This window comes from Mobula birostris, chromosome 13 (assembly GCF_030028105.1).
Source record: "Mobula birostris isolate sMobBir1 chromosome 13, sMobBir1.hap1, whole genome shotgun sequence".
Taxonomy (NCBI): domain Eukaryota; kingdom Metazoa; phylum Chordata; class Chondrichthyes; order Myliobatiformes; family Myliobatidae; genus Mobula; species Mobula birostris.
This window is the reverse complement of record NC_092382.1, coordinates 62,176,195-62,198,692: the sequence shown is the minus strand read 5'-3', so window position 1 is coordinate 62,198,692 and position 22,498 is coordinate 62,176,195. Positions and strand designations below refer to the sequence as shown.

General features: G+C 44.4%; 2 protein-coding genes across 3 annotated transcripts in view; one reads left to right on the top strand and one right to left on the bottom strand.

Moving 5' to 3' along the window:
* LOC140206893 (uncharacterized) overlaps window positions 1–2,665 on the top strand; it is a 49,457-nt gene extending 46,792 nt beyond the window's left edge. For both annotated transcript variants that reach the window (XM_072275164.1, XM_072275163.1), the window contains one exon: window positions 1,043–2,665. In XM_072275164.1, the coding sequence (XP_072131265.1) occupies window positions 1,043–2,083 (1,041 nt within the window). In that variant the 3' untranslated portion in view covers window positions 2,084–2,665. The remainder of the gene's footprint in view (window positions 1–1,042) is intronic.
* Window positions 2,666–12,445: 9,780 nt separating this feature from the next.
* Window positions 12,446–22,161, bottom strand: LOC140206892 (uncharacterized). The gene is made up of 2 exons (XM_072275162.1): window positions 22,140–22,161; window positions 12,446–16,850 (listed from the first exon to the last, which is right to left on the bottom strand). The coding sequence occupies exon 2, from the start codon at window positions 16,442–16,444 to the stop codon at window positions 15,347–15,349; it is 1,098 nt and encodes a 365-aa protein (XP_072131263.1). The 5' UTR covers window positions 16,445–16,850; window positions 22,140–22,161; the 3' UTR covers window positions 12,446–15,346.
* Window positions 22,162–22,498: the final 337 nt, after the last annotated feature.

Genomic DNA, 22,498 nt, shown 5'->3' with positions numbered 1-22,498 from the left:
GAGGTTTGTGTCAGTACCTGGATAGTAGGGATATAGGAGTAGAAAGTTCAAATAGTTAGCACAACCTAGATGGGCTGAAGGGTCTTGTTCTGTGTTGTACTTTTCTATGACTGTGACAAGAACCTTAAATAGAATCCTTAATTCACTCTAATTCCTTTTATCAGACCGACCGTTCATCTCAGCAGCAAATTTTTATATGGCGTTAAAACTGTGGCAATTTAATCTAACAGTGTATAAAAGAAAGTCCCAGCTGCAGGTCAACAAAGGCTATTTGTGTGAGAGTGTTTCAGTTACTGTGGAGCCAGAGACCTATGTAGCTCAGTGGGAACAGGGAATAATACCAGTGGAGAGAGTCAAACTGATCCAAGTCACAGATTTGAGACAGCAGAAATGCACCATTCGTATATAGACAGGAAGAGCATCAGAGAGTTTAATTCCAGGTACCAGATACCATTTAATTCCATATACCAGCACTCTGCACAGTTAGAAGATGATTTCTCCTTCCAACTTGGGTTGACTGTCACTGTAACAGTGTGATGTCAGATCACACCTTGGTGACTAAAGTAATCTCATCTGAAATGTTGTCCTTCACCCATTGATGGATTTTGTAAATCTTTTTACAGGTTAAAAACTACAAGGATTTTTTCTATGGGAATCTTGAACACAACACACCAGTTTTGCTGTCTCTGTCCAGATGTTTAAGAAGTGGAGCAAGAGAACCACTCGATCATCCTTCCTCCTCAGACTGTGGGGAGGGATTTACTCGATCATCTGACTGACTGGCACGCCCATCATTTTACACATGGGGAGAGGCCGTTCACTTGCTCAGACTGTTGGAATGGATTCCCTCAGTCATCTCAGCTGAAGGTACATCAGTAAGTTCACACTGGTCAAGGCCATTCACCTGTTCTGTGGGTGAGAAGGGATTCAGTCGGTCTTCCCACCTGTGGACACACCAGACAGTTCACACTGGGCAGAGGCTAGTCATCTGGTGAATTTCTGGGAAGGATTCACTTGGTCATCTGACCTCATGGCTCACCAGCGAGTCCACACTGGGGAGAAGCCATTCACCTGCTCAGAATGTGGGAAGGGATTCACTCGTTCATCCACCCTACAGAGTCACCAGCGAGTTCACACAGGGGACAGGCCATTCACCTGCTCAGACTGTGGGAAGGGATTCACTTTGTCATCTCAGCTACTGAGCCACCAGTCAGTTCACACCGGGGAGTGGCCATTCAACTGTTCAGACTGTGGGAAGGGTTTCACTTGGTCACCCGACCTACTGGTGCACCAGCGAGTTCACACCGGAGAGAGGCCGTTTACCTGTTCAGTCTGTGGGAAGAGATTCACTCGGTCATCCGACCTACAGAGTCATCAGCGAGTTCACACTGGGGAGAAGCCGTTCACCTGCTCAGAATGTGGAAAGGGATTCACTCAGTCATCCAACCTACAGAGTCATAAGCGAGTTCACACTGGGGAGAAGCCCTTTACCTGCTCAGACTGTGGGAAGAGATTCTCTCATTCATTTCACGTACTGACCCACCAGCGAGTTCACACTGGGGAGAAGCCGTTCACCTGCTCAGAATGTGGGAAGGGATTCAATCAGTCATCCACCCTACTGAGTCACCAGCGACTTCACACTGGGGAGAGGCCGTTCACCTGCTCAGAATGTGGGAAGAGATTCACTCGATCATCCGACCTACTGAGTCACCAGCGAGTTCACACTGGAGAGAAGCCTTTCACCTGTTCAGAATGTGCAAAGAGATTCAGTCGATCATCTGACTTACAGAGTCATCAGCGAGTTCACACTGGAGAGAAGCCGTTTACCTGCTCAGAATGTGGGAAGAGATTCACTCGATCATCCACCCTACAGCGTCACCTGCGAGTTCACACTGGGGAGAAGCCGTTCATCTGCTCAGTCTGTGGGAAGAGATTCACTCGATCATCCACCCTACGGAGTCATCAGCGAGTTCACACTGGGGAGGGGCCGTTCACCTGCTCAGACTGTGGGAAAGGATTCACTCAGTCATCCCAACTACTGGCACACCAGTCAGTTCACATTGGGGAGCGGGCATTGATATGAATCTCGAGGTTTCATTTCCTGTGGACTGTCATTTTAGGGGAGAGAGAGAGAGATTGAGAAGGTGAATCAGTCTGACTTGCAGCTTGTTTACATCACTCACAGCTTGTTTAGTTTTAACCGAGGACACAGACACTCAGAGTCAGACAGAGACAAAGGAGAAAAAATGGAAGGATCGAAAGAAGGGAACTAGTGGCCAAGGGTCACTGTTTAGAACGTTCCTATGCCCACAAGGGTGGGTTAATTATTGATTCAGTGAACATCGAATGTGTGGTTATCACCTCATTTGATCCATTGGAGTGGATCGGATTTGTGAAGACCACTTATGTCTTATGTGCCTGGGTATGGTCTGGTAATTCACTTGAAGATGATACCCCTTGTGACAAGTCCCTTTCGGTGATAATTCGTACGTGGATTTGGAACGACAAGGATAAAATCTACAGCGACTGTTCTCTTGTTTTACCACCGTGGAGCCTGTGGAATTTGACATAATTGCCTTGTCTCGACATTTATCCTGGATTACAAATATCTCTCTCTCATCAACTATTCCATGGATGAACTGAACTTTCATACTTTACCATCTCAAGACCCTAAGCTCAATAGTTTGGGAGTTATATTTAAATATATATATATATATATATATATATATATATATATATATATATATATATACACACACACACACACGTAACACTGTTCAATTTTGTTTATCTTGTTTTAGTTACTATCTTATAAGTAGATACTAATAAAGATAGTGATTTTAACATCAAAACCAGACTCCAGGTGTAGTCTATTGCTACTGGTTCGTTTCTAAAGTGTTACGGTTCGTAACAAAATTGGGGCCTGCGTCCGGGATATGAACAAATTTGGGGGCATATTGATTATCAGTTTCATTGGGGAAATCCCTTTTGATTTATTTGTGTGTGAAAAATCAGCAGCAATGGATGTTGATAGATTTCTGCAAGCGCCAACCTCTGAAGCATTGGAGGATGCCAGAAGGATTGAGTTGTTGAGTATTGCTAAAAAGTTAAAACTTGGAAAGGTGAAATTGACAATGAGGAGGTCACAGATGCAGAGGATAATAACTGAGCATTGTTTATCCAAGGGTGTGTTTAAAGTGGAGGAGTTGGAGGTGTCTTCTGAAAGTAAACCCACTGAGTTTGCGCTCCTGTACAAGTTAGAAAAATGAAAGATGGAGGCTGCGGAATAGCAGAGGCAGCTTGAGGCTAGGGAGGCAGAAAAACAGAGGGAGGAAGCAAAACGACAGAGGCTGTATGAGCTGGAAAAGGTAGATTGCAGCAAAGGGGTCTAATGTTACACTCTGGTGATAAGTTTGAGTCCAGCCAGGAAGTTAAATTGGTACCTCCATTTGATGAGGCAGAGGTTGATAAATACTTTCAGCATTTTGAGAATTTTGCTCAGAGTTTAAAGTGACCAAAAGCTGGTTGGCCAATTCTCTGACAAAGTGTAATTAAGGGGAAGGTTCAGCGAGCCTATTCTGCCTTGACAGTTGATGAAGCAGCTGATTATGACATTGTGAAACAGGCTGTGCTGAAAGCTTACGAGTTGGTCCCAGAAGCATACAGGCAAAGGTTTAGAAATTTAAGAAAATTGTTGTATGAAATTTGCTTATGAGAAGTTTGTGTGTTTTGAATGCCGGCGCACATATGAAAATGTAAATGATGATTTTAACAGCTTGAAAGAGTTGGTTTTAATTGAAGAATTCAAAAAGGTCCATCCATGATGACATAAAGACATGCTTAGATGAAAAGGATGCTGCCACTTTGCAATAGTCTGCTAGATTAGCAGATGAGTTTGCTTTAACTCATAAGGTTCAGTTTACCCGGAATAAGAGCTTCCAAAAGAGTAGCAGGAATAACCAGGGTAAACCAGAAGTTAAAGCTGGGATTAGTAACAAGAGTAAGGATGAAGGGAAGCAGTTGAAGGAGAAATATTCTGATCTTTCTTGTTACTATTGTAAGAAAGCTGGTCATATGATGGCTAATTATTCCATCCCGAAGAAGAAAAAGGAAAAGGAGGCCGTCCGAAATGCCTGTGATCTGTATGTTGAAGCACCTATAAACCCACAGGGTTCTGAACATTCTGTTGAGGCTCAGTTAAGGACTGAGAGGTCTGACCGAGTTAAGAAGGGATCCGATCATTTTATGTCAGATGAGTTTGTATTAGTAAAGGAAGGGTCAACCCCAGTACCAGTGAAAATTCTTCGAGATACTGGGGCTTCTCAGTCAGTTACGTTAGACAGTGTTCTAAAGTTTGGTGATGAGACTAACATTGGTGAGATAAATCTTATTAAAGGCATTGGGGGTGGCATGGTTTCTTTGCCATTGCACAGGGTAACTTTACAGTCAGGTTTGGTTTCAGGACCTGTTAAAATCAGATTATGTTCCAGTTTACCGGTTGAAGATGTTACTTTGCTGTTAGGGAATGACCGGGCAGATGGTAAAGTTGTTCCTGCAGTGCAGTTGACAACTAACCCAACCACTGATGACCCACAGATGGATTTTAATATTTATCCTTCCTGCACAGTAACTCAAAGTATGGCTAAAAAGTCTGCCAATGGAGACGGTTCTGTGCAGCATGATTCTGGTACCTATGACAGCCAAAATCGGGTCATCAGGTTATGATGACTTGTAAGGGTCTTTTCTGCCTTCATTGTTTCAACAGGATTCAGGTACTAAGTCTGATGAGAAAGATTTATCCCTGTCTAGGAAGGAGTTTATAGCAGAACAGAATTGAGACCCTGAGATTGAAGCTTTAAAAGAAAGGGCTCTCTCAGATGATGAGATTAAGAAAGTGCCAGTAGGGTATTATCTCAAGGATGGAGTGTTAATGAGGAAGTGGAGGCCATCTGCTATACCTGCGAGTGAGGAATGGGCAATTGTTCACCAAGTTGTAGTCCCTAAAGTTTATAGGACTGAAATATTAACTTTCCCCCACAGTATGCCCTTAGGTGGCCATTGAGAACCTAGAACAGTTCAGGCCCTATGGCCCACAATGTTGTGCCGACCCTTAAACCCTGCCTCCCATATAACCCCCCACCTTAAATTCCTCCATGTACCTGTCTAGTAGTCCCTTAAACATCACTAGTGTATCTGCCTCCACCACTGACTCAGGCAGTGCATTCCTCGCACCAACCACTCTCTGAGTAAAAAACCTTCCTCTAATATCCCCCTTGAACTTCCCACCCCTTACCTTAAAGCCATGTCCTCTTGTATTGAGCAGTGGTGCCCTGCGGAAGAGGCGCTGGCTGTCCACTCTATCTACTCCTCTTAATATCTTGTATATTTTGGAGTGAATAAAACTGTAAGCAGGATTATGAAAGAATTTTACTGGCCTAATTTGAGGAAAGATGTTGTGACCTATTGCAGAACCTGTCGCACTTGTCAAGCTGTGGGTAAACCCAATCAGTTCATCCCAGTGGCCCCACTCCGGCCTATACCTACTTTCAGTGAACCCTTTTCCAAAGCTGTAGTAGATTGTGTTGGCCCATTGCCAAAGACTAAAGCTGGCCATCAGTATTTGCTAACTGTTATGAGCACTGCATCCAGGTTCCCAGAAGCAATACCTCTCAGAAATATTAAAGCTAAAACTGTGGGGAGGGCTCTTATCAGTTTTTGTTTTACTTTATTTGGTTTGCCTAGAGAAATCCAGTCTCATCAACGAAGTAATTTTACATCTGGATTGTTCCAGCAGGTAGTTTATGAACTGGGAACTAAAAAAATTACATCGTCTGCATACCATCCAGAATTACAAAGGGCTTTAGAAAGATTTCATTCTACCCTCAAAACAAAGATTAAGACATACTGTGTAGAAAATGGAAAAGACTTGGATGAAGGCAAACTGTCTTTTTTGCTTTTGTTCACAGTAAGTGTCTCAGTACAGGAAAGACTGGGCTTTAGTCCATTTGAACTTCTATTTGGTCATAGAGTGAGGGGAACTTTGACCTTGTTAAAGGAACAATGGACTGATGGGGATGTACATGTTAACCTGTTAGACTATGTTTTGAAGTTCAAAAATAAACTACACCAAGCCTGTAGTCCAGCGAGACAAAACTTAAAGATTTCTCAAAATAAAATGAAGTGTTGGTTTGATAAGCTGGCTTGCAAAAGAAAATGTCAGGTGGGGGATAACGTGCTTGCCTTATTTCCAATGTTGACGAATCCACTTCAGGCGAAATTCAATGGACCGTATGAAATAGTCTCTCCAAGTAATGATGTGAATTATGTTATTAAAACACCTGACCGATGTAAACTAACACAGGTCGTACACATAAATATGATAAAGCCTTATTTTGACAAGCAAACCATGGTCACAGTACATGACACAGATATTGGTCAAGCCAAACCAATTAAACAACAGAGGTATGGCATGAACGTAGAAAAGTGTAAATTGGCTGAGCAAGAAATTGAATATATGCTGAAAAATTATATTATTAGGCCTTCAACATCAGATTGGAGCTCACCCTGTGTTATTGTGCCCAAACCTGATGGTAGTGTTACATTTTCCACTGATTATAGGAAGGTAAATGCAATAACGAAAACAGATGCCTATCCTATACCTAGGGTGGATGAGTGCATCGATAAGGTTGCAAAAGCTAAATTTCTTACAAAGATTGGTCTGCTTAAAGGGTATTGGTATATTCCATGGACGGACAGAGGTAGAGAAATTTCTGTGTTTGTGACACCTTCTAGGTGGTATGAATACAATGGTTTGCCACTTGGAATGAAAAATGCTCCAGGAACACTCCAGAGAATGATTGATTGTGTAATTCGAGGGTTAGAACACACAGTTGCCTATATTGATGACTTAGTCACAGGGAGTGACACTTGGGAAGAGCATATCTCTGCAGTAGAAAAGCTGTTTGACAGGCTTTCCCAGGCCAATCTTACAGTTAACTTTAGCTAAGAGTGAATTTGGCCATGGCACTGTGACCTATCTTGGCTATGTAGTAGGTCAAGGCAAGTTGGCTCCTGTTCAGGCAATTTCTGAAGTTCCTATTCCAACTGGTAAGAAGCCTCTTAGAAGGTTTCTGGGAATGGTTGGATATTATCATAAGTTCTGTAAGAATTTTGCTGATATCGCTCTTCCTCTGACTAATCTCCTGAAGAAGGGTGAAAAGTTTGTTTGGACCGAGCCCTGTCAGGAGGCATTTGATTGATTGAAAGTTATTATTTGAGATTAGGCCAATTAATGTAGTGTTGTCAGCAAATTTAATTAGCAGATTGGAGCTGTGGGTGGTGACACAAGTCACGGGAATACAGAGAGTAAAGGAGGAGGCCAAGGAGACAACCCTGTGGGGTATGTATGCTGAGGGTCAGAGAGACAGAGGTGAGGGAGCCCACTCTTACCACCTGCCGGCGATCTGACAGGAAGTCCAGGATCCAGCTACACAAGGCAGGGTGAAGACCGAGGTCTCTGAGCTTCTTGTCGATACTTCACGCCTTCGTATGGCTACTGCTCTGCCCATGACTGCAAGGAACTGCAGAGAACTTTGGAGAGCAGAGAACATCAGAGAAGCAAGCCTCCCCTCCATGGACTCTTCCTGCACTTCCCCTGCCTTGGAAAAGCAGGCCGGGTACTCAAAGATCCTCACAACCCGGACATTCTTGCTGCAAACCCGCTCCCCCATTGGGGAAGAAATACAAAAGCCTTAAAGCGCGTAACACCAGGCTCAAGGACAACTTCCTGTCTGCGGTTATAAGCTAAATGAATGGTCTCCAGTCCGATAAAATGGACTCGACCTCACAATGTAACTCACCGTGACCCTGCACCATATGTCTATCTGCACTGCACTTTCTCTGAAGCCATAATGCTTGGTTACAGTTATTGTTTTGTCGTATATCAGCTCAATGTACTGTCGTAATGTATAGATCTGTGTGGATGGTATGTCAGGCAAGATTTACACTGTAGCTCAGTACGTGATGATAACAAACAAATTCTCCATTTTAATTGTGTGGCACTATTAGACAGACTGAGCTACTTTGGAATCACAGAAGGAAACTTAACTGTTGTCATTTCTGAAGAATGCAAATAAATGGAAAGGGCTTCAATCTCGCTTTATGATCTGCGGTAACTGGGATCAGGTGACCGGTGGTGGGTCTCCCATACCAATTATCAGAATCAGGTTTAATAGCACCGGCATATGTCATGAAATTGGTTGTCTCTGCGGCAGCAATAGAACCTAATTTATAGCAATAAATTTTAATAATTGTGATTTGAAATAAGAATATATATATATTAAATAGTTAAATTATGTAAGTAGTACAACATCTCAGACGCTGCCTGACACATCCACCGCATTTCCCACATTATTCCATATTTACACCAGATACATATTTACCTTTTCCCTCCATATCTTCCCTCTCCCTTTTCCTCCACCTCCAGGTCAGAGAGTCACGGGCTGGATTCCCATCCCGGTCTGACCCACAATTCAGATGCAAACTGGAAATGTGCAGGTTTCATTTAAATCAGTCTTTTGTTTATAAACACTAATTTCTATTCACATTCCTCTGGCCTCACTGGACAGGAACACTGAAACACCAAGTGAGAAACAGCAGGAGGTGGCCATTCAGCCCCTCTAACCATCAACAAGATGGCGGCTGCTCTCCCATCTCAGCCACATGTTTCTGTCCGATCCTCATTTCCTCGATCCCTTCAGTCTCCTCACATCTGCCGGCCTCTGTTTTATGTGAGGACGATCACCGAATCTTCACCGCCCTCTGTGGTGGGGATTTACAGACGTTCACCACCCTCGGAGTGGAGACAATTCCCCTCATCTCAGTCCCGGACAGTCCACCCCCTTTTTCAGAGACTGGGATCCCTGGTTCAACCGGTAATGATGTAGTGCATTTCAATGTGTTTACCTCTCAGTCCTCGATTCTCTAAATGAAAGGGTAATCACATTTGATCTTTCTTCATATGATGACCCCACCACTCCAGGGATCAGTCTGGTAAATCTTCATTGCACTCTCTGTAACAAATACTCTCTAACCTCTTTGTTAATCCTCTGTGGAATTAATTTCCATCTTCTGCAGCCCCGTGTTGCCCCAACCACTCACCTCCCACCCCTGTTACTATTTCCACCTTCCACCTCCCCCTCTCCTGGATACACTTCTCACTCCCCAGCTCTTGCCCCGTCCCCACCCCTCACCTCTTTTCTCTGACTATTTCCCGTCCACTCTCAGTCCAGAGGGAGGGTCTTGGCCCGAAATGTTGACGGTCCATTTCCCTCCACAGATGCTGCCCGACCCACTGAGTTCCTCCGGCAGTTTGTTCTTTGGTCTGTATAACCCGTGTTAGTGTGGGGAGCCGGATTTTACACAATATTCCTGGTACAATCTCAACAAAATCCAAATAATTGTCACTTTGCTCGGACCATTGTCCCCACTTGCAGGTTAACATTCTGCCGGTGTTTGCCCCCCAATGTGGTGAATCCCTCTGCTCGCCACCACCGTGGGCTCTGACATTTCCACAGATGAGCCCCTCCTGTCCCCACCGGGACAAACATCCTGTTCGCCCCCTTATACAATCTTCATCCTTTCAATAAAATCCCGCCACCCCACCCCGGGGAACAATTCCCATCAGAGATGCTTTTTTTTGACATTTGCTGTTCCTTAATTCTACCCACAGATTCTACACCTTTCAACCCTATGCCACCTCTTTCTAATGATTTTATTTAATATCTTACTAATAGATCCACACAACCCCACTACCAGCTTGTTCTTTCAAGAAGCATGTAAGTATCTGGGAAACATGAGGACCTGCAGATGGTAGAAATCTAGGGAACTACACACAAAGTGCTGGAGGGGCTCAGCATGTCAGGCAGCATCTATGGAGGGGTATCATCATTTCGGGCCAAGACCCCTTATCGGGACTGTTGATACCCACATACCTGGAAGATCCACAAGCAAAGAAAATAGAAAGTGGTGCGAAATAGGGAAAACCTTTGACAAAATTTAGTTCAAGGCTTAAAAAAACCCTGCCAAACAGCTCAATAGTTAACAAATACAACAAAGACAATAAACAATTTCATCAATACCAACATTGACTTTTTTTTATATAAAAAATATCTTGGTCCCATTTCAATCAGTAAAATTTAAAGATAAATAAGAACTGAAATGATATTTACGCTCAAACCCACTTAGATTAACACTACCTTGGACAGGAGGAAGAGAAGTAACACACATGAAAAAAATATCACACAAGTCAGATAAAACTTCTAAGTATATATTTTCAACAAAAATGAACAGAATTCAGCACTCCAGGTGTGTCTATGCCATCGTGATAAGAAATACAGACCGGAAAACTTAAATGAGGGGCCAACTCAGAAAAATGAATCATCACTATGGAAGAAAACATTAACCAGTGGAACGAGTATGACCCTCCATGGGAGACATCCCAGTGATCTGAGCAGACGAGATGGTGACAAGGAAGCTTCGAGCACCTGACTGAGAGTTGGAGACCTCTTCCCAGAAACAGAGGGGTTCCTTGCAGAAATATAGGACAAGCCGGTTAACAAAAGGAAAAAAAAATGTGAATACATGCAATACGCACGAACACGGCGGGAGGAGAAGATGGCGGCACGCCGGCGTGTGCACAGCCCTCCGGTGAAAAATGATGTTGTATCTGTTAAATAGGGGCCGTGGACAACTCTGATTTGATGGAGAATGGACGTGAAAGCACAGAGGAACATCTGGAGAAATTTATGAAATGCCCATTTGCTGCTGTCATTACCGTGTGGTCGTGAAACTTTCAGAGGGTAGGCCTCAAAATCCCCGGCCTTGCCTACTTTTGGTGACCGAGAGGAGGTCGAATCGTTCAGACAGAGATGGTGCTCAGTACTCGGTGTCAGAGAGCTGATCACAGCTCGAAGTTTTCGGATGACTCAGAGTCAGATTGTGATCGGCATGGCAGGGAGAGTTTTTCTTCCTTCTCCTGTCTGTGTGAGATGTGGGACATTTGAGAAACTTTGAACTTTACTGTGCTCACTGATTTCTTCATCAAGTTATGGTATTGTTACACTCTTTGTAACTATATGTTATAATTATGTGGTTTTGTCAGTTTTTTCAGTCTTGGTTTGTCCTGTGTTTTGTGATATCACACCGGAGGAAATAATGTATCATTTCTTAAGGCATGCATTACTAAATGACAATAAAAGAGGACTACGTGTCTTCATAATCATATAAAAACAAGGCAGTAAGTGCAGAAAATGCCAAGAGAAACCAGACACAATCCAACACATTCCAGGATCCTGCAGCAGTTTAACTCAATCTGATTACTTGCAAAGGTACAATCAAATGGCAAATAATATTCACAAAAATCTTGCTTTAAAATACAAACTCATGAAGGCCCTCCATCACTTCATAAAGGCATCAGATTTCAAGCCTGATCCAGTTCAGAGTCAAAATATTACAAATTATATGATAATCAATACATTATTTCAGATAGGACAATCCATAATAACCATCCAGATATAATATTACAGGATAAACAAGCAGGAACAACTCCCTCAATAGATAAAACCATTCCCCACACACACGTTCCTCAACCAGTGGAGCACCTCACCACAGGCATTGTTTGTGTGATCAGTCAGACAACTGAAAGATTTTCTCTCTCAGTCAGCTTCCAAATGTTGTTACTCTGTCATCCGTTGCCACGCCCCACTGCTGATTCCCTTCTCCTCATCATACGTTCTTACCCTGAACATCATCCAGATCCCCAAAATCTGCCCTGTGCAGACCTGCCTCTGGTTTCTGACCCTGCTTCATTGAACATCCAACAGATGGTTTCCCATTCTGCTTTCAGTCTTTAGAGGACAGTGGTGTTTTCTAACAACCCTTTAGAAGCAGGAAAAATGACCCACAATGTGGAAATGAGTCGTCATTATGGAGGTTAACGACCAATGCCATTCTTCCTCAGCCCAGAGATTTCAGGGCGAAGAACATCTCAGACAGAACTGCAGTCAGCTCGGCTTCTTCAGTCTGCAGAAAATTCAAGGGAAACCTCTTCACCCACAGAGTGGTGACTGTTCGGAACCCATAAACACAGGGAGAGCGAGAGATGAACAACAGGGCAGGATTTAAATTGACCGTCATGGAACTGAATCACTGGCAGGGTCCAGCTGGCCTGAGTCGACTCTCTACTGTACACTAGGTGTGTTATAAATTCATCAAGTACCAGAGACAGAGTTTAAAATAAACTGATTTATTTGTCTCAGATCCAGAATATTAAACTCCAGTTCCACTAAAGGTGAATATGCAGCAGAAGAAACTCCTCCCATGCCCAGTGACCAGGGTGCAGAACTGTGTGTGGTGAGCATCAGCAATAATTGCAGAGTTCAGCACCAACAGTCACTCTCAAAATTGCATTCAGCAACTGTGATGGACAAATATCCAGCATGCAGCTTATTGAAACTTTCTCCCCAGTGTGAACCCGGCAGTGTGTCACAAGTGTAACATACTGTAAGGTTCCACTGCTAATGTAACGGCCTCTGTGCAGTGTTTCACTGCTGAGGTAATGGTTTCTCTGTAGCAGCAATGTTTAGGTTATGACTGGAGATAACAGGGTCTTGGAGTGCGGGGTCATCCAATGAGAGAAATGTTCTTTCTTGTGAGTCTGGAAGAGGGATTTTCATGGTCTTTTGTTGTGGAGAGATGAGAAGATGCGAATGGAGAGAGTGGGCCCTTTTTTTTTGTTTACTTCACTAACCATATAGAACCATAGAACACTACCACACAGAATCAGGCCTTTTGGCCCTTCTTGGCTCTGCCGAACCATTTTTCTGCCTAGTCCTACTGACCTGCACCTGGACCAATTTAGCACATTATCATCCAGATCATTGATATAGATGAGAAATAACAATGGACCCAGCACTGATCCCTGTGGCACACCACAAGTCACAGGCCTCCACTCAGAGAAGCAATCCTCTCCTACCACTCTCTGGCTTCTTCCATTGAGCTAATGTCTAATCCAATTTACCACCTCTCCATGTATACCTAGCGACTGAATTTTCCTAACTAACCTCCCATGTGGGATCTTGTCAAAGGCCTTACTGGAGTCCATGTACACAATACCCACTGCCTTCCCTTCATCCACTTTCCTGGTAACCTCCTCGAAAAACTCTAACAGATTGGTTAAACATGACCTACCACGCACAAAGCCATGTTGACTCTCCCTAATAAGTCCCTGTCTATCCAAATACTTGTAGATCCTATCTTTTAGTACTCCTTCCAATAACTTACCTACTACTGTCGTCAAACTTACCGGCCTATAATTTTCCAGATTACTTTTAGATCCTTTTTTAAACAACAGAACAACATGAGCCATCCTCCAATCCTCCGGCACCTCACCCGTAGATACCGACATTTTAAATATATCTGCCAGGGCCCCTGCAATTTCAACACTAGTCTCCTTCAAGATCAGAGGGAACACCCTGTCAGGTTCTGGGGATTTATCCACTCTAATTTGCCTCAAGATAGCAAGCACCTCCTCCTTTTCAATCTGTACAGTTTCCATGATCTCACTACTTGTTTCCCTTAATTCGATAGACTTCATGCCAGTTTTCTTAGTAAATACAGACGCAAAAAACCCATTTAAGATCTCCCCCATTTCTTTTGGCTTCACACATAGCCGACTACTCTGATCTTCAAGAGGACCAATTTTATCCCTTACAATCCTTTCACTCTTAATATACCTGTAAAAGCTCTTTGGATTATCCTTCAGCTTGACTGCCAAGGCAACCTCATGTCTTCTTTTAGCCCTCCTGATTTCTTTCTTAGTTTTTTTTTGCACTTTTTATACTCCTCTAGCACCTTATTTGCTCCCTGTTTCCTATACGTGTCATACAACTCTCTCTTCTTCTTTATCAGAGCTCCAATATCCCTTGACAACCAAGGTTCCTTATTCCTATTCACTTTGCCTTTAATCCTGACAGGAACATATAAAGTCTGCACTCTCAAAAATTTCTCCTTTGAAGGCTTCCCACTTACCAATCACATCCTTGCCAGAGAACAAACTGTCCCAATCCATGCTTTTTGGATCCTTTCTCATTTCTTCAAATTTCGCCTTTTTCCAGTTTAGAACCTCAAACCGAGTACCAGATCTATCTTTATCAATGATCAAGTTGAAACTAATGGTGTTATGATCACTGGAACCAAAGTGCTCCCCTACACACACTCCCGTCGCCAGTCCTAACTCATTTCCGAATGGGAGATCTAATATTGCATCCTCTCTAGTTGGTACCTCCATATATTGATTTAGAAAACTTTCCAGAACACATATTACAAGCTCTAACCTGTGTAGACCTTTAACAGTATGGGAGACCCAATCAGTATGTGGAAAATTAAAATCCCCTACTATCACTAATTTTTGCTTCCTGCAGTTGTCTATCTCTCTGCAGATATGCTCCTCCAATTCTCGTTGACTACTGGGTGGTCTATAATACAACCCCATTTATGTGGCCATACCTTTCTTGTTTCCCAGCTCCACCCATATGGCCTCAATAGACAAGCCCTCTAATCTGTCCTGCCTGAGCACTGCTGTAACATTTTCCTGACTAGCAATGCTACCACCTGCACCCCCCACCACCCTTCATTCCTCTGCCTCTATCACGTCTGAAACATCAGAACCCTGGAACATTAAGCTGCCAGTCCTATCCCTCCTGCAGCCAAGTTTCACTAATGGCTATAATGTCGTCATTCCATGTGTCAATCCATGCCCTCAGCTCGTCTGCCTTCCACACAATACTCCTTGCATTGAAATAGACACACCTCAGGAGATTATTTCCACCATTCACAACCCTTCTAATTGTGGCTTTGCATGAGCTTTTAACATCATTTATTTTCACCCCCGCTCCACTATCTGCTCTGGCACTCTGGTTCCCATCCCCCTGCAAATCGAGCTTAAACCCTCCCCAATAGCACTAACAAACCTCCCCATAAGGATACCGGTCCCCTTGTAGTTCAGGTGTAACCCGTCTCTCTTGTACAGGTCCCACCTGCCCCAGAAGAGATCCCAATGATCCTGAAATCTGAAACCCTGTCCCCTACACCAGTTCCTCAGCCTCAGTCAAAGTAAGAATTATAAAGTTCAATCATTTAATCAGATATTGTTTACCATTTGTTATTTCATGGTACCGATTTGTAACAGAGGAGACATCACGCAGCATCCACCCAAACGAGATTTCTTAAGTTTGGCTGGGCTGGGGGGCTATCACCCCCTATATTAAGCTGCTAGCTGAAGGGAGAGTTACATAAAGTGAGATGACTGAGTGAATCCTTTCCCACATTCACAGCAGGGGAACGGCCTCTCCCCAGTGTGAACGCAGTCATGCACATTTGGTTGATTTGGCTGAGAGAATCTCTTCCCAAAGTCTGAGCAGGTGAACAGCCTCTCCCCAGTGTGAAGTCGCTGGTGTCTCAGTAGGTGGAATGACCGAGTGAATCCTTTCCCACAGTCTGAGCAGGTAAACGGCCTCTCCCCAGTGTGAACTGACTGGTGTCCCTTCAGTTGAGATGACTGAGTGAATCCCTTCCCACACACTGAGCAGGTGAACGGCCTCTCCCCAGTGTGAACTGACTTGTGTACAAGTAGGTGGGATGACCGACTGAATCCCTTCCCACAGTCTGAGCAGGTGAACGGCCTCTCCCCAGTGTGAACTCGCTGATGTTCCTTCAGATGAGATGAGTAAGTGAATCCCTTCCCACAGTCTGAGCAGGTGAACGGCCACTCCCCGGTGTGAACTCTCTGATGTGCCTTCAGTTGACATGACCGAGCAAATCCCTTCCCACACACTGAGCAGGTGAATGGCCTCTCCCCAGTGTGAACTCTCTGATGTACCTTCAGTTTAGATGACTGAGTGAATCCCTTCCCACAGTCTGAGCATTTGAACGGCCTCTCCCCAGTATGAACTGACGTGTGTACCAGTAGGTCAGATGATCGAGTGAATCCCTTCCCACAGTCTGAGCAGGTGAACGGCTTCTCACCGGTGTGAAATCGCTGATGTCCCTTCAGTTCAGATGACGAAGTGAATCCCTTCCCACAGTCCGAGCAGGTGAACGGTCGCTCCCCAGTGTGAAATCGCTGATGTATCTTCAGTTGAGATGACAAACTGAATCCCTTCCCACAGTCTGAGCAGGTGAATGGCCTCTCTCCAGTGTGAACTCTCTGATGTACCTTCAGTTTAGATGAGCAAGTGAATCCCTTCCCACAGTCTGAGCAGGTGAATGGCCGCTCCCCGGTGTGAACTGACTGGTGTCTCAGTAGGGTGGATGACCGAGTGAATCCCTTCCCACAGTCTGAGCAGGTGAACAGCTGCTCTCCAGTGTGAACTCGCTGGTGAGCCATTAGGTCAGATGACCGAGTGAATCTTTCCCCACAAATTCAGCAGATGACCAGCCTCTGCCCAGTATGAACTGACTGGTGTGTCCACAGGTGGGAAGACCGACTGAATCCCTTCTCACACACAGAACAGGTGAATGTCCTTGTCCCAGTGTGAACTTGCTGATGTACCTTCAGTTGAAATGACCAACTGAATCCATTCCCACTGTCTGAGCAGATGAACGGGTTCCCCCCTGTGAAATGACGGGCGTGCCAGTCGGTCAGATGATCGAGTGAATCCCTCCCCACAGTCTGAGCAGGAAGGATGATTGAGTGAATCCCTTGCTCCACTTGTTAAATATCTGGACCAAGACAGCAAATCAGGCGTGTTATGTTCGAGATTCCCATAGACAAATTCCTTGTCACTTTTAACCTGTAAAAAGATTTACAAAATCTATCAGTGGGTGTAGGACAACAGTTCAGATGAGATCACTTGGGTTGTCAAGGTGTGATCTGACATCACACTGTTACAGTGAGGTTCAACCCAAGTTGGAGAGAGAAATCATCTTCTAACTGGGCACAGTGCTGGTATCTGGAATGATCATCAAATTCTCTGATGTTCTTTCTGTCTCTATGAGAATGGGTTCAGAGGAGATGTGAGGGGTATGTTTTTTTACGCAGAGAGTGCTGAGTGTGTGGAATGGGCTGCCGGCAACGGTGGCAGAGGTGGATACAATAGGGCCTTTTAAGAGACCCCTGGACAGGTATATGGAGCTCAGAAAATTAGAGGTAATTTCTCAGGTATGGCCATATTCGGCACAGCTTTGTGGGCCAGGGAGCCCGTGTTATGGGGTAGTTTTTTTTCTATGTTTTTACCCTCCCCAATCTGTGACCTGGCTCAGTTTGACTCTCTCCATTGGTATTATTCCCTGTTCCCACTGAGCTACATGGGTGCCTGGCCCCACAGTAACCGAAACACTCTCACACGAATAGCCTTTGTTAACGTGCAGCTGGAATTTTCTTTCATGTATTACTAACTTAAAGTGCCACAGTTTTAACACCATATAAACAATTCCTGCTGAGATGAATGGTTGGTCCGCACAGCTGGTAAAAGGACTTAAAGTGAGTTTTTGTATTATTTCAGGTTCTTGTCACAGTCATAGAATAATACAATACAGAAACAGGCCCTTTGGCCCATCTGGTTGGTGCCGAGCTACTTAAACTTTCTACTGCCATACCCCTACCATCCAGGTACCTGTACAAACCTCTGAAATGTTCAACTTGAGCTTGCAGGCACCGGGTGTGCTGGCTGCTCATTCCACACCTGGATGACGGTCTGTGTGAAGAAGTTTCCCCTCATGTTCCCCTTACCATCTCAACTTTCACACTTGACCCATGGCTTCTGGTTGTAGCCCACCCAATCCCAGTGGAGAAAGCCAGCTTGCATTTACCCTATCTGTGCACCTCTGTCACAATCAAATCTCCCCTCAATCTTCCACATTCCAAGCAATAAAGTCCTGATCTGTTCAATCCTTCCCAATAACCCAAGTCCTCCAGACCTGGCAGCATCCTTGTGAATTTTCTCAGAACTCTTTCAACCTCTTTTACATCTTTCCTGTAGGTAGGTGACCTCAAGTGCAAACAAGACTCCACATTAGGCCTCACCAATATCTTCTACAAGTCAACATCCATAAGACTGAAAGAAGCTGCAGAAGATCGTGAACACGGCGCAGCGCATCACACAAACCAATCTTCCGTCCTTGGACTCACTTTACACCGCACACTGTCGGAGCAGTGCTGCCAGGATAATCAAGGACACGACCCACCCAGCCAACACACTTTTCGTCCCTCTTCCCTCCGGGAGAAGGTTCAGGAGCTTGAAGACTCGTATGGCCAGATTTGGGAACAGCTCTTTTCCAACTGTGATACGACTGCTGAACGGATCCTGACCCGAATCTGGGCCGGACCCTCCAAATATCCGGACCTGTCTCTCGTTTTTTTTGTACTACCTTACTTCCCATTTTTCTATTTTCTATTTATGATTTATAATTTAAATTTTTAATATTTACTAATTTTAACTATTTTTAATATTTAATATGTGTAATCCAGGGAGTGTGAAGCGCAGAATCAAATATCGCTGTGATGATTGTTCGTTCTAGTTCCAATTGTTTGGCAACAATGAAGGATAAAGTATAAAGTATAAAGATCTATCATTGTCACTACTTTGGTTCATGAAGGCCAATGGGCTGAAATCTTTCTTTCTGTCCGTATCTAACTGTGACACCACTTTCAGTGAATTAAGGACGTGTATTCCCAGATCCCTTTCTTCTACAACACTCCTCCATGCCTGAACAGTCACTGTGAAAGTCCTCCCTTGGTAGGTCCTACCAAAGTGCAACACCTCACACTTGTCTCCATTAAATTCCATTTTCCATTTCTCAAACCATTTTCCCAGCTGGTCCAGATCGCACTGCAAGCCATGATAGTCTTCCTCACTGTCCACTGCTGGTCCAGATCGCACTGCAAGCCATGATAGTCTTCCTCACTGTCCACTGCACCACCAATCTCGGAGTCAGCCACAACTTTGCTGATCCAGCTAACCATGTTATCATCCAGATTACTGATATAGATGACAAACAACAGATCCAGCACTGATCCCTGTGGCACACCACTAGTCACAGGCCTCCAGTCAGAGAGGCAATCATCTGCTACCACAGTCTGGCTTCTCCCAAAGACAGTGTCTCATTCAATTTACTATCTCATCTTGAATGCTGAGTGACTGAACCTTCTTGACCAACCTCCCATATGAGACTCTGTCAAGTGCCTTGCTAAAGTCCATGTAGACAACATCCACTGCCTTGCCTTCGTCCACTTTCCAGATAACTTCCTCGAGAGACTCTATAAGATTGGTTAGACATGACCTACCATGCACAACGCCATGCTGTCTATCCTTAATCAGTCCACATCTCTCCAAATACTTATATATCTGGTTCCTGCACATACATTTCAATAACCTTCCCCTACTGATGTCAAGCTCACCAAAGTACAATTTCTTGGTTTATTTTTAGAGCCTTTCTTGGACAGCAGAACAACATTGGCTGTCCTCCAATCCTCCAGTACCTCACCTGTCACTAAGGTTGATTTATATATCTGTGCTTGGGCCCCGACAATTTCTGCACTTGTCTTCCGCAGAGTCCTAGGGAACAACCTGTCAGGCCCTGGTGATTTATCCACGGTAATGTGCCTTAAGACAGCAAACACCTCCACCTCTGTAATCTGTACAGGGTCCATGAAGTTGATGCTGCTTTGCCTCACTTCTGTAGACTGTGTCCATCTCCTGTGCAAATACGGATGCAAAAAAACTATCTCCCCCATCTACTTGGTCTCCTCATATGGATTATCATTCTGATCTTCCAGCGGATTAACTTTCCCCTTGCAATCTTTTTGCTCTTAACATGTCTGTAGAATCCCTGAGGAGTCTCCTAAATCTTGTCTGCTGGGGCAACCTCATGCCTTCTTTTATTTTAACTTGAATTTCCTGTATTTCATAAGTACCCCATTTGTTCCTATCTGCCTGTACCTGGTATGCACCTCCTTTTTATTGACCTGGGAGAAGAAGCACAAAGGGGTGATGGAGTTGCATGGTGGGAGCTGGGGGAAGGGGTTATTTAAATTAAAGTTGCAAGGGGAATGGGAGCCTGAATAACAGAACAGATAGTAGAGGGGTTGTGGAGACAGATGTTGTTCAGTCCTCAGACAAAGTCAGGAATGAAAAACGTTGAGCATGGCGCAGTGAATATGCTGAGCCCTGTATATTTCAATACAGGGAGCAGCGTAGGAAAGGCAGATGTGTTCACGGCATGGAACAACACTGGAATTATGACACTAGGATCTGGCAACTGTGGATTGTGACAGGCTGCTTTATGGCAAAGGTGTGCTTGGTAAATGGGAGGCCTTCAAAGCAAAATTTTGAGAGTACAAGGCGGGTATGTGCTTGTCAGAATAAAAGGTAAAGTTGGAAACTGTATCTCTTGGTTTTCAAGAGATATTGAGAACCTGGTGAAGCACAAAATGGAGTTGCATAACAGGGATAGGCAGGTAGATTCTTATGGAGTATAAGAAATGCAAGAGAACAAGGAGGAAATAAATCAGGATGGCTAAAAGAAAGCATGAGATTGCCCTCACAGAAAAGACGAAGGATAAGCCTCACGGATTCTAGAGATAGATTGAGAGCAAAAGGATTGCAAGGCACAAAGTTGGTCCTCTGGAAGACTGGAATGGCAATCCACGTGTGGAACCAAAGCAGATGGGGGAGATCTTAAATATTTTTTTCATCTTATTTACTCAGGAGATGGACACAGTGTCAGTGAGGGTGTGGAAAAGCGGCATTAAAATCATGGACCCTGTACAGATTAATGAAGAGGAGATGTTTGCTATCCTGAGGCAGATTAGGGTGGATAAATCTCCAGGGCATGACAAGGTGCTCCCTCGGACCCTACAGGAGGCAAGTGCAGAAATCGTCAGGGCCCTAGCAGAGATAATTAAATCATCCTTTGTGCCGGGAGAGTTATCAGAGGATTGTAGGATAGCCAGTTATTTCACTGTTCAACATAGAACATAGAAATCTACAGCATATTCCAGGCCATTCAGCCCAATGTTTTGCCAACCATGAAACTTACCTAGAAACTGCCTAGAATTTCCCTAGCACACAGACCTCTATTTTTCTAAGCTCCATGTACCTATCTAACAGGCTGTTAAACGACCCTATTGTATCTGCCTCGACCACCACTGCTGGCAGTGCATTCCACACACCCATCACTCTCTGTGTAAAAAACTTACCCCTGCCATCCCTTCGGTATCTATTTCCAAGCAGCTCAAAACTATGTCCCTCATGTGAGCCATTTCAGCCCTGGAAAAAGCCTCTGGCTATCCACACGATCAATGCCCCTCATCATCTTATACACCTGAAAAAGGCTCTAAGCATAAACAAGGAAGTTATACATTGCTTTGAGGATTTGTTGGAAGTATACAGAAGCTTTTGCATCACCGCAATACACACAGTTTCTGTATTGTACATAAATATTTCCCCTGAAGCCTCCGCCAAATGACTGACTGTGGTGAACTCATTGATGGTGCAGTAATGCCAGTGAATATAAAGGGAAGCGCAGTAGTCACATTTGTGATGTGAAAGCTATTTGTTGCCCAGGGCAATGGTGTTTGATATCATTATCTTCACAGAGTGAATGGGTCAAAACATGTCCTCACGGGTAGAAAGGTCCGGAACAAGAGGAGGTAGAACAAGCAACACACACAAAATGCTGGAGGAACTCAGCAGGCCAGGCAGCATCTGTGGAAAAGTGTACTAATGCAGAATTCCGGCATTTTGTGTGTGTTGCTTGGGTTTCCAGCATCTGCAGAATGTCTCTTGTTTGTGATTGGAGGTAAAATAAAGGTGATTATCAGAACTGGCGATGTAAAAGATTTTGTTCCCTTTCTCCGAGTTCCTAACCCTTTGATAGCTGGAGCTAAGCTCTGTCTGAGAGATCCATCGGTTCCCATTCCCTCATCAGCCTAAGCTCCCCGGGGTCCGTGCAGGGGATCGTGGGGATGAGAGAGAGAGAAGAGAACAGGACTGTCCCGGGATCGCGGGGCACAGTTTCCGGGAGTCACAGCAATTGCCCCTCAGTCGGTAGTGAAAACGGGCGCACGGAGAAACACTCACCGGCAGCGATATCCGAGGCCTTTTGTGTACTGCGCATGCGTGATATTCGGGACATCCGCAACCCTGACGCCTGCGCATTCGATCGGTGCTTCAGCGACCCCGAAAAGTGTTACGCCTCAGTGTTCAAGCTAATCACAGTGCCATTGAAAGTTTCTGCAAGCAACGGTTCAAGTACATACCTCAGTTTTTGTGTGTAGAAAACTCAGCAGCTCGTTTAACACAGAATGCAGCTCCCATAAAACATTACACTTAACATCAGCAAACGTTCCGCATGTTTAATGCCAAAGTAGAACGTTCTTACAACTGCAGATATAAAACACAAGAGATTCTGCTGTTACAGGAGATGTGGACACATTCAC

Excerpts from the sequence above, each read along its gene's own strand:
- LOC140206892 (XM_072275162.1), bottom strand. The coding sequence starts at position 16,444 with ATGGCTCACCAGCGAGTTCACACTGGAGAGCAGCTGTTCACCTGCTCA.